The following is a 12,466-nucleotide window of genomic DNA, read 5'->3' as shown; positions in this document are numbered from 1 at the left end:
TGGTGACTCAACCCTAACATTTATCCATTTTACAGATGGAGAACACTGATGCAGAGAGTCTTAGGCAACCCCTGTGAAAGGATCGTTCGACCCCCAAAGGGGTCCCGACCCTACAGGTTGAGAACCACTGCTCTAGATTGTCATTGACCAGGCTAATCTAGCAGACCCAAAAGTCTATGTGTGCAAACAGCCTCTGAGCATGTTTTAGAACTAATAAAAGGAAACACTTTTTCATGCAACGTGTGATTGGTGTTTGGAATATGCTGCCACAGGAGGTGGTGATGGCCACTAACCTGGATAGCTTTAAAAAGGGCTTGGACAGATTTATGGAGGAGAAGTCGATCTATGGCTACCAATCTTGATCCTCCTTGATCTCAGATTGAAAATGCCTTAGCAGACCAGGTGCTCAGGAGCAGCAGCAGGCCACTGCTTTCACATCCTGCACGTGAGCTCCCGAAGGCACCTGGTGGGCCACTGCAAGTAGCAGAGTGCTGGACTAGATGGACTCTGGTCTGATCCAGCAGGCTTGTTCTTATGTTCTTATGTAGATTCAAATGAATTGCTGAATGTGCATCTGCACACCAACGTTCATCCAACTCCTGCTGAACAGACTGGATGAATCCCTTGAAGTGAATGTGAATCCACACACCACTTGGCAGCTCGTATTTAGACTTCAATCTGGGACAATTTGGAGTGTGGATGCATCTGGGTTGGGGGGTACAGAGTCTGGCTTTTCTAATCATCTGCCAAGTGGTGGAAGTCAATCGTGATTGGAGCTACTATTGCAGAGAGCCAGATTCAGATCTGCGATGGTTACGCTCACTGCTTAGCACAATTGCTCTCTTCCAGTGTAATCTACCTCATGAGGTTGCTTGTGAAGATATAATGGACAAAGAAAATATCATGACTGCTTCCTTGAGCTCCTCAGGGGAAAGGTAGGATAAAAACTGCAAGATACACAATAGATTGTAATGGTCAAATAGGAAGCCTTCATTAGCTTTATGCGGAAGCTTAAACTCACCATGTGCTTCTTCTGGTTTCACAGAAGTGTCTCCAAGATCTAGCCAACTTACGCCTTCACACTCAAGCAGACAATTAAGTCATGGGACTTACTGTACAATCCTACACAGAGTCACTCCAGCCCTACTTCATCAAAATGCATGATCTCAGACTGGAATAACTCCGCAATGAATGGCACCATTACAGTCAGCTGACCTAACTTGCTCCAACTACGCTGAAGCATTTGCAAAGCTGTCCCAAATACATTGGTAAAACAAGCAATAGCTGTCTTGAGAATTGAGCTGCTTGACAGTGAAGGATATATTTTAAGTGCTTAAAATAAGAAACCACCGAGCACAATATTTTTTTAGGCATAATGAGATTCCACTTGCAGCTTCTTCTTCGTTTTTTTAAAGCAGCCCTCAGAAGTATCTGCAATTACCAGTGAAATCCTGAACAGAGTAGCACCCTCCTAAGCCAACAGAAGTAAACAGGCTTAGATGAGTGTAACCATTTAGGATTTCTCTGCTGGCACAGAAAAGATGAAGTACTCTGCTCCTTACTAAACTTAGTAAAACTGCAAATTTCTTCAGTTGGTCTAATTGATACATTTCCCTATTATTATTTAAACAATAAGTAGTGCTGCATTTAGTTAATGAAAGTCAAGCACTTAAAATAAAGTACATGCATTAAAAACTTGCAGAGAACGAGATGGAGAGAAAAGCTACATCTCTCAGTGCCGATGATGTTACAGGCTGAGTAAGATACACACACGCAGCCCTGAATATTCATTAACATAACTGACATGCCAGACAACAGGAAAATTAGTCCCGTTTTCCCAGCAACATATTAGTACTATATGAGCAAATAAGAAAATATCCCTGGAACTAACATGCTCTTCAGTGACGATCACAGCTCCCAGAACCACCAACAAATGTAATAAGTGTTAACAGCAGCAAGAAAGCAAGCAAACTATTAAGGAGTCCACCAGAGAAGAGAGGGCAGGCAGTAACTATCCACAAACTGTAAGAAGAGAAGAGTTTGGATTTATACCCCACTTTTCTTTCCTGTAAGGAGACTCAAGGTGGTTTACAAGCTCCTTTCCCTTCCTCTCCCCACAACACACACCTTGTGAGGTAGGTGGGGCTGAGAGAGTGCGGAAACCCATCTGGTTCACCAGATAAGCCTCTGCCACTCAGGTGGAAGAGTGAGGAATCAAGCCCAGTTCTCCAGATTACAATCCACCTGCTCTTAACCACTACACCACAGTGGCTCTCTGTGGTTGGTAGGATTACAAAAAGGCATGTCAAGGGGGTACTTCATGCACACCATGTGTCCCTAAAGGCAGGTAGGGACACACACCTGTGCTCCTCGCTATCAGTTGTGAAATGTTTTTCAACATGCAAACAAACTGCAGAAACAGACTGCAGAAAGTTCATGCTTTCTTCTCATGTCCATGTTACAAACAGATCACATAGAAAGCAGCATGAAATCGTGCTACTGACATCTCATGCTTACTGCCTTGGACATCCATACTGATAAGTACATTGAGTAGTACTGCCTTGGACAACCACTTTCCCCTTTTAATTGTTTTCCTTCTCCATCTTTCACAATAAGCGATTATATTTTAATCATTTCCTGTTGTTAAAGGTGTCAACACTCTGATGATCCAAGGGGCTGACCAAAACGGGGACTCTTCATGACAGGCTCTGCGTGCTGTTAAATAAATACTTTTAATAAAGAAAGGAACAGGAAGCAGCTCCCCACCTCATAACCAAGGACTGGATACCCCTACCTAACTCTGGAAAAACACAATCCTGTAAATTGAAGCTCCCCCTGCCCCCCACACCAGTGGAAAACTTTCATGCACAACAGTCCGCTGATAGCACTTTGGACTGGAATCTGGGTGCCCTGCTTTCAACCCCCTGCTTTGCCCTGAAGACAGATGAGCAACCATGGGCTTCTCCACCTCACAGGGCTATTGTCCTTCCAACACAGGAAAAAACTAATCTGTTCCATTCTCTGAGCTCCTCAGCAGACGAGGGAAGATAAAAACTAACTAGACCAGAGAGACCCGAGTTCGACTCCCCGCTTGCCATAAAACAACCTGGGTCATCTCAAGGGACTCTTTCCCTCTCAGTCTAACCTACTTCACAGGGTTGTTGTGAGTCGAAAAACGGGGAAAGGGAAAAGATTCAGGGTTGGTTTTGGGATTTTAAAAAAGGGAATTGAGGAAAGTCATGAATGCCACCTTGAGCTCCCGCAAGGAAAAACAGAATAATAACAGGACACACGAAATAAAGGTTCAGTTGTCTTTCTGCCCCAGCGCTGGTCATTTCAACTGAAGCTTCGGAAGTCCAGCAGGCGAAGATCCCTTTTTCCTGCCCCAAATTTCCCCAGCAGGTTAAGATTTCCTTACTACGTTTCAGGTACGAAACTGGGAGACCTCAGCGAGCCAAGGTATGAGGAAGGAGGGCACAGCAGGTGTAGTGGCTGGAAGGGGAAGATGGTGGGCCAGGATCTCGAGAGGGGGGCTCGGGCCACAGCGCTTCCTTGCCCCTCTCCCCAGCCGCCACACCCACGACACCCACCTTCGGCGATGACCTTCTTGATCCGCAGCTTCACCTCGCCCATCTCCACCACCTGTCCCACGAAGTCATTCTGGTCCCGGCTGGCGGCCCCCAAGGAGCCCGGCCCGGCCAGGAAGTCCAGCGCCGACTGCAGCAGCGACATGGCCGGGGCTGGGTGGACGGCGGCGGCGGCGGAGAGACGGGAGCCCACGGGCCGGTTCCGCCTGCCGCCGAGCCCACCAATTGTGACCCTCGCCGGCCACCGTACCCTCCGCTCCCCTCCCTTCGGAGCCGCACCGCAGCCCTTTCCGCCAACGTCGTGCGTCAAAAGCCGAGAGGTGGCGCCCCGCCCACGCCTCCTTGGGCTCCGCCCACTCTGCGTGAATGAGGCCTTTCCCGGTTGTTTTTACGTCATTATTCTTTCGCAAAAGGGCGTCCGGCGGAAACGGATGGGGAGATCTAGGATTTGTTTTCTCTGTGATTAGAGATTCCCCCCACCAAGAAGAGTCGGCCTTTTCCCAATTTGTGTCGTCTCTGTCCAATTGGTAGAGGCTGTTGGGAATTGTAGTCCACGAACATCTGAAGGGGCAGAGTTGGACACCCCTGTCCAAGTCCTGTTTCTTTTCATTCTGGCTTTGCTTTTGTTTTAAATTGCGCTGCTCCTGCAAACAGCTGACAATACCTTTGCAAGATAGTCCAGGGTTAGCAACATATTGCACGCCGGGGAGAGGTTATTGACACGACCAAGTAAACATTCCAGAAGTGGTCTTTTGTAGCAGAAGGAAACCGGAACCTTGTGGCAATTTGAAGATTGGTGAGATTTTACTCCAGAGTGAAGCCCGGTTTTTTAGACTCGAGACTTCTTAGTTATTTTAACTAAACCTCAGACTTCCCAGCTATTGCAGGCGTTGTCTGCCTTTACCTAGCTATTTTTTCTTGATTAGCTCTGAAGGGTGGTGGGTACATCTTGGTTGTTTTTCCCATCGTCACAACTGACTTATGGGGACCCCATAGGGTTTTCAGGGCAAGAGACGTTCAGAGGTTGTTTGCCATTGCCTGGTTCCACTTCACAACCCTTCAACTACCTACTTGGGACCAGGCTGAGAGTGTGTGACTGACCCAAGGTCACCCAGCAAGTTTCCATTGACAGAAGGGGGGGATTAAAACCTGGATCTTCCAGATCCTAATCTGACACTGTGCTGCACTACGCTGGCTGTGTAAATTACATTTCAACCTGCGCTTTTTTGCATTTCACGTTCCCTCCTTGATGCTGCTATTGCTTTATCTCTTTTCCTAATCTTGTACATAAAATAACTGCATGGTGGGGATCCATTCATGACATCTGAAGAATAGACTCTAGTCCAGGAAGGCTCATGCTGGAATAAAATATTTTTAGCCTCTAAGATATCGCAAGAGTCCTATTCGTGTTTATTTCATTTTCACCATTTCATTTCACTGTCAATGTTCTATAGTGCGGAGGGGGGGGGGTAGTTTGTGATTTAGGACATTTCTACAATGGTCTCCCATATTTCCTATTATATCTAGGCATAAAGAAAACTCCATGCCCCAGAAAAGAAAAGGAATCTTGTGGCACCTTGAAGACTAACAGGTTTATTATTAGTCTGCAAAACATCACAGTTTTATTTAATTGGTGCAGAAGGCTGACAAGATTTCAGTGCTCCAGAATGATCACCCCACCTTTTCCGCCAGGAGTTCAAGTGCCTTCTGGCATGCAAGCCACGCCTACCTTCAGGGTTTGGGTATCCGCCGGATGCAAGAAACGTGCGATCTGTGCTATGCAAGACATGTGTCTGTAGGTGTAAATTCCTTTGGGGAACATCATAACTGATGACACACGCAGTTGACGTTCAGACTGTGCCTTTAACTGCCATCCAGTGTAAAAGTTGACCGCTTCTTAGGCAAAGCCCAATGCAAAGCTTGCATTACTCAAAAGCAAGTCCGACCTCAGTTCAATGGTCCTTGCAGTCAAGTTAGGCATGCAGGCCAACCTAAGGAGCGCCCGTTTTGTTTTTCCACCAGTGGCTAGATGGAGCCCCTGAAAGTTCATAAGCGGGGGAGAAATTGGACAGTTAACCCGTTAATCTCCAATACTTGGAGTTCAGAGGTAGACTGCCTCTGAATGTGAAGGTGTTTTTCAGGTATTGTACTCAAAGGCTGCTCTTCGAGCAATTTCTCTAGTACCTTTTAAAACCAGTAGAGTAGAGTAGGGATGCCACCCTCCAGGTGGCTCAACCATAATGAAAGTGGGGTAGGTTGCTCAAAGGCTAACAGTCCAAGCAACCACCTGTATTGCTAATGCTATTAATGTACCAATGTAATATTCAATATACATGCATTAAAACAATTATAAATAAGCTTTTATTCCTTGTAACATAAACAAAATCTGTGCAGGCTTATTACTGTGTGATAATTTACACAAAGAAACATAAACCAAATAGTCAGCTCTTATATGACAAAGCAAAAAAAAGAACCTTAAGGATTTTTTGTAGACTTTTTGGAAAAGGATTGTCTGGAGAATTACAAGATAAGGGGCCGTTGTGAAAGTTTCACAAAGTCATTCAACAGCTGGGGAATGACAGCCCACGTGCATATTGTTCAATGTAGACAGAAGGCTGGCCAGAGAGAGAGAGAGAGAGAGAGAGAGAGAGAGAGATGTGCTTTGGTGGAGGTGTTGCAGATTCCATCCTCCCTCTCCTTCTCTCTCTCTGGCTATGGAGGAGTTGTTGCACATGAAGGAGGTGGGGGAGACAGTCCCGTCCCAAGGCTGAAACAAGGAAGTGGTGGACTATCGTTACATCTCTGGAACAGTGAGCCCTCTAATCCAGTGACTAGAATACTTTATTTACGGTCAATGACCAAATATCTAATCTGGTGATATATTGCTAAATGTAATATGATTTTTTTTAAAAACAAAAAAGCTCAGTTTGATCTCTACCACCTGTATTCCTGGCTGTCCATGCTGCCCGACAGCCCCAGTAATGCACAGAAGCATGGCAGCCAAGCAGCCAAGGTGAAGGACCCCTAGCCGCAAGCACCATTTGGTCCTGTAGAGGAAAATAAGTGTGGGTCATACAGGTAGCTGTGAGTGCCAGTGATAGGAAATTCACAAGCAGAAGTGGACAGGAAGGGAGGTGTGAATGGAGGCATATGGTTGTGGGTACAAAAGGCCCCCCACCCACTCCTGCCCAGGACCCCCCCAAACTGGAAACTCATCCTGAACTACCCTCAACAGCTATGCACTCATTTAGGGAAACTGATCTCCTTGGGGGGTGGGGGGGGATTAGGTTTCCTCCAAGTATAATCTCTTTACCAGAAAATAATAGAATTGGTTTGTCTGGAGGTCACAGTAGAATGGACATAGGGGATCTATGTACTACAGGTGGTTGATGTACTATCATACCACACACACTGCTTTTACCAGCATACAGACATATCCACAACTGGGGTGCTGTGTGGTTTCCAGGCTGTATGGCCATGTTCCAGCAGCATTCTCTCCTGACCTTTTGCCTGCATCTGTGGCTGGCATCTTCAGAGGAGCTGAATAGAGGATCTATTCAGATCCTCTGAAGATGCCAGCCACAGATGCAGGCAAAAGGTCAGGAGAGAATGCTGCTAGAACACGGCCATACAGCCCGGAAACCACACAGCACCCCAGTGATTCCAGCCGTGAAAGCCTTCAACAATACATATCCACAACTATTTCATTATATTTTACACCATTGCTACTTTATTAGGTTTTGGCACTGCAACGTTTTTTGTTGTTTACAAAACATCTTTCTTATGACAGTTTTGATCTTATGACAATTTTGGCATTTTTGAAACCCCACTACCAAAACAGCTCTAATACACCAGCTTTTTAGGTTGCTCCCATGTAAATTCTTCTCTTCCAAAATGTCCATAACATGCAGTCCGTTGATAAATGGGCCTCTTCAAGTCCAGCTCCCTATAAGCAAAGACAAAATAATTGCTGTCGCTGAAGATCGAAGTATTTGTGTGACTGTTTGCATAATACATCACATGCACTTTTACCTGAATGCTCCAAACACTAAAAACAAGCAAAATAAAAAATTAAAACTCATAATATTCTGAAGGATTCTGTCTAGTTCCCACTGCAAGTCCATTATACCAGAATAGTAGGCATGGACTTTTTGAAAACATGGGCAGCATGCCCATCTAGTTCATTTAAATAGATTTGCAAACAATTGCGTACAAGAGCACCATTGAAGTCTGAATAGAAAAGCCTTAACCAAAAGATGACAAGCAGCAGGAAATGTGTGGTTTGGAGTATCGGGTACAACATCTGAAATGATGCAATAGGCATTGTAGTTCCACCTACCAAAATAAGCAACAGAATGGCCAGCAAGGAACATTTTTTAAAGTGTAACCTGCCTTACAGTGCAATCCTGAGCAGAATTACACTCTTCACAGGTTTAATAGGAATTTGCTTATTAGAAGGAGGAGGAGGAATTTATATCCCCCCTTTCTCTCCTGCAAGGAGACTCAAAGGGGCTTACAAACTCATTTCCCTTCCCCCCCCCCTCACAACAAACACCCTGTAAGGTAGGTGGGGCTGAGAGAACTCAGAAAAACTGTGACTATTTATTTATTTTTTATTTATTTTTCAAACTTATATCCCGCCCAACCCCCGAAGGGCTCTGGGCGGTGGACAACATAAAATTCAAATACAATGAGCATAAAATCAATATATAAGTTAATCACTAAATAACATATTTAAAATGCAGCAAATTAATACATGATACAGCAATGCCCACAAAGTCCCTCTTAGACCCTCCCGAGGGGGAAAGAAAAAGAGTGGGTCCTACAGATGGAATGGACCCTACCTATAAGATGAAAAGGAGGGAGAGGGGGGGGGGCAAGGTCACTCAGGTTTAATAGGAATTAAACTAGCCCAAGGTCACTCAGCTGGCATGTTTTGGAGGGCACAGGCTAATCTGAATTCCCCAGATAAGCCTCCACAGCTCAAGTGGCAGAGCGGGGAATCAAACCTGGTTCGTCCAGATTAGAGTACTCCTGCTCTTATCCACTACGCCACTGCTGCTCTCTGGCCCCTTCTGCACACGCAAAATAATGCGTTTTCAAACCACTTTCACAACTGTTTGCAAGTGGATTTTGCTATTCCGCACAGCTTCAAAGAGCACTGAAAGCAGTTTGAAAGTGCATTATTCTGCATGTGCGGAATGGGCCCCTGTTATTGAGTTCTGTGCCTTGGAAAGCTTCCACTGCCTGTTTCCATACATTAAGCCATTATTAAAGGGACAGGACATTCTCCAGGCCAGTTGGCAACTCTAGAGCAAAGTGACTTGGGAGATTTCCCCTGCCTATCCCCCCACCCCCACTTAACACTTGAAAACGTTTCATCAGAGCACAGCAAAAAGCTAGCGATCCCAAGATCCATTCAGGACTGACGCACCTGATGATAGGGCCAAGGCGAAGGTCAAAGTTTTTCTGAATTATTTCGAGGAGCTCCTCCTCAGATCTGTTTGATGTGCCGTAGTGGAAAACAGAGATGGCCAGAGGGTGACTCAGCCCAATGGCATATGACAGCTGTGAGGATAAAGCAAATTCAGGTACCCAGCAAACGAAGAGCCTTTTTGTCAATGAGAATATATAGCTCGATAGCGACCCAGAACAGCTTGGTATCCCTTGTGGGTGATTTATGAGAAGGACATGCTGTTAGCCAATAACTTGGTTATGCCGCTATGCAATAAGGTCTGTCGCTTTCCTCCTACTATGCCATAGCCTCCTGTTAAAGGTGAAGTGGTGAAGGGCAAACAACTAGTTTACTCAGAGGGATGATACTTTACATACTTGGAAAAACAGGAGCTCTACTCTTGCCTGATCTAAGGAATGTATTTAATTTTTTTCCCAAAAATCAAACCTAATCTACTTCCGGACTTCTATGCCCATTTTGCATAGAACACTTTTCTTTGGGGCTCTACACTGCACAGTGGGCTTGTAGTGAGGTCTTTTAATGTTTCTCCATTTGCACACGAGGAGGCACCCTCTCCTCACTGTGCACTTTGCTGAACTTTGCTGGGCCTCTGCTTTTCCTTAACTCGACCCATTGACTGAGCCTTAAAGGCACAGATCTCATCACATCCAGTACATTTATTTTATTTATTTATTTATTAGATTTTTATACCGCCCTATCCCCGAGGGGCTCCGGGTGGTGTACAACAATAAACATAAAATAACATAAAATGGTTACCTCTTTAAAAGCAGCGATAAAACAGTAAAAGCTAAATCTTATAAATACAATACAATAAAATACAATAAGTGACGTCCAGCAGCACCATATTCAAAATCCTCTCCCCAAGAGGGAGGAATGGCAGGTCCCAGATGTAGAGGGCCATGAAAGGGGCCATGAAAGGCGGGGAGGGGGCACCATCAGCGGCCGGTTCCTCCAAAGGCCCGGCGGAACAGCTCCATCTTACAGGCCCTGCTGAACTCACCAAGGTCCCACAGGGCCCGGACAGTTGGAGGAAGAGTGTTCCACCAGGCCGGGGCCAGAGCCGTGAAGGCTCTGTCCAGTACACAAGATTACTGGCTTTGTAAAAGCTTTAAGATTACTGTTATATCAATATTTCCATCATTGCAGTTATATCAATATTGAACTTCTTCCCAAAGTTAATCCCCCCACCGATGAAAGAGGCAAAACAATTCCCTGGACCACATGCTTCTCAAGAAGGGGGCCATATCTTAGAGCTTGTATTATCTCCCCCTTCCCTCCGTTCTCTCCACACACAGAGAATCTCTCACACACTCTCTCTCTTGTCCTGCCATTGCTGCTCCCTCAGGGGAAGAGAGAGGCTTGTTTTAACATAGAGGTTTGTTTGAAATAAAGTTTTAAGAAGCCCTCTCAATCATCTGGGAGGGCCGAAGTAGAGTGGGAGAGGTGGGTTGGAGCCAAAAAGAGACTCTGCTTGTACTGTTCCTTGCAAAAACCAACTCTGTTGTTACTATATCGAGATATCGATATCTATTTAGAGTAGCAGGAAGGAGCCAGCAATATGGAAGGGAGATGAGGAGGAAGGAGTGGATGAGAGTGTGAGGGAGTGGGAAGGGTGGAGCTAGGTAGACTGACTGTGGGGCAAGACATCCGGGGCAAAACTGTGTACACTGGCAAATCTGCCCACTTTGGTCCCAAAGCAAATTCAAAATCACACTAGAAATGGTGTTGCTTGCCGCAGAGAGAATGGAAAGTGAAAGCAGGTCTCAACGAAATATCTATGTACAAGAGACATTGCCACAACAGACATTCACACACACACCCCATCGGTCACCTTGTTCATAATCAGTCCACCTTGTTCATAATCAGTCCAAGTCTATAGGGTAGCAAGTAGGCATTAAAGAAACTCACTGTTTCTAGGCTGCAATCCTATGCCCATTTACTTGTGAGTAAGCCCCAATGAATTCAATCAGTAAGCAAACATGCACAGGATCGGGCACAGGAATGGCTACAGACATGGCAATCGTGTGTTGTCAAAAGTCACAACACAACAGCTCTTTGGAGCTGTCTCAGCCCCACCCACCTCACAGGGTGTTTACTGTGGGGGAGGGAGGGAAAGGAGATTGTAAGCCCCTTTGAGTCTTCTTACAGGAGAGAAAAGGGAGATATCCTCCTCCTCCTCCTTAATAATGCCCTAAACTTTGAACTCAGTTGCTACAGCTCCTGTTTTTGTAGTATACCAACTGACAAATAATGCCGGCTCATTCTCTTACCTGGACCAATGCTCTTCTACAGAGGCCTGCTTTCACCAAGGACTTTGCCACCCATCGAGCCGCGTATGCTGCTGAGCGATCAACTTTAGAGGGGTCTTTCCCTGAGAAAGCACCTCCGCCATGGGCCCCCCAGCCCCCATAGGTGTCAACAATGATCTTTCTGCCAGTCAGGCCAGCATCGCTCTAAGGAGGGGAAAAAAACCATAATTATTCCAGGTATCTTCGTTTGCAGTCACAGGTGATGTTACCTGCATCTCTCAGGACTGTAAAAACATCCCTAACACATCCAAAAAGAAGATGAAATTCAGGCATGCATGACAGTATCTGATAGCAAAGGACTCCTATTTTCATTCAAGGTACTGCTACAAACTCGGAGGCACCTCCAGATTTGTGGAAAAATTTAACATAATTTTTTTCATTTCATTTCATTTCAATTATATTTGTACCCCGCCCTATCCCCGAAGGGCTCAGAGCGGCTAACAACATGAAAAACAATACATTTCAACAATACAGCAATAACAAACAGTAACAGTAATAAAATACATAAGACTAAATAGAACCAATTTCAGATGGCGACTAAGCATTTCAGGCTATACAAATTATAAGAACAAAAACAGCAGCATTAACAGACAATTCAGGTATCAACTACATCCATACAATATCTAATACATCAATATAAATCAATACATTAGCAACATCAGAGTAGCAATACACAACAATCAAATAGAAATATATTGATACATTTCCAACCAAATGTTTTCAACGCATCAATATATAAACTTCATGACAATACATAACCAATAAACTAATTTAAGCAACAAGGCAAAATAATAACAGTACAGTATACACTATAAAACATTACCAATAAACTAAAACTACCCTTCACTATAACTGCTGCAAGAATAACCTAGTAGCGCTACCTAGTTCCTACTCTACTCCTGACAACATATAAGAGAAACTTCAACCCCTAGCTAAATACAAGAGAACTAAGTCACAAATACAGACTAACAACTCCTGGTAGCCTATACACCTAATAATAAACTACACTTTGGCAGGGCCAGCGAAAGTGGTGATGTAAAGGTTCAGTACAGGGAGACCAGCAGTTCTTCTGGTATTTCTGCCGCCAACTCTGT

General features: G+C 44.9%; 2 protein-coding genes across 3 annotated transcripts in view; both read right to left on the bottom strand.

Moving 5' to 3' along the window:
- The window catches only part of GAK (cyclin G associated kinase), a 94,712-nt gene extending 90,831 nt beyond the window's left edge, over window positions 1-3,881 (bottom strand). The window contains exon 1 of the mRNA XM_048504419.1: window positions 3,591-3,881. Within this exon, the coding sequence (XP_048360376.1) occupies window positions 3,591-3,732 (142 nt within the window). The 5' untranslated portion in view covers window positions 3,733-3,881. The remainder of the gene's footprint in view (window positions 1-3,590) is intronic.
- A 3,383-nt stretch (window positions 3,882-7,264) lies between these two features.
- Window positions 7,265-12,466, bottom strand: part of LOC125436570 — a 27,648-nt gene continuing 22,446 nt past the window's right edge. Inside the window, exons 7-9 of one of the 2 annotated variants that reach the window (XM_048503702.1) lie at window positions 11,334-11,516; window positions 9,022-9,155; window positions 7,265-7,533 (exon numbers count right to left, since the gene is read on the bottom strand). In XM_048503702.1, coding sequence (XP_048359659.1) covers window positions 7,431-7,533; window positions 9,022-9,155; window positions 11,334-11,516 — 420 coding nt within the window. In that variant the 3' untranslated portion in view covers window positions 7,265-7,430. The remainder of the gene's footprint in view (window positions 7,534-9,021; window positions 9,156-11,333; window positions 11,517-12,466) is intronic. The other variant, XM_048503701.1, reaches the window with a different exon arrangement.

This window comes from Sphaerodactylus townsendi, linkage group LG07 (genome assembly GCF_021028975.2).
Source record: "Sphaerodactylus townsendi isolate TG3544 linkage group LG07, MPM_Stown_v2.3, whole genome shotgun sequence".
NCBI classification, from domain to species: Eukaryota; Metazoa; Chordata; class Lepidosauria; order Squamata; family Sphaerodactylidae; genus Sphaerodactylus; species Sphaerodactylus townsendi.
Note: the sequence above shows the minus strand (reverse complement) of the source record. Positions and strands in the feature narration are given on the sequence as shown.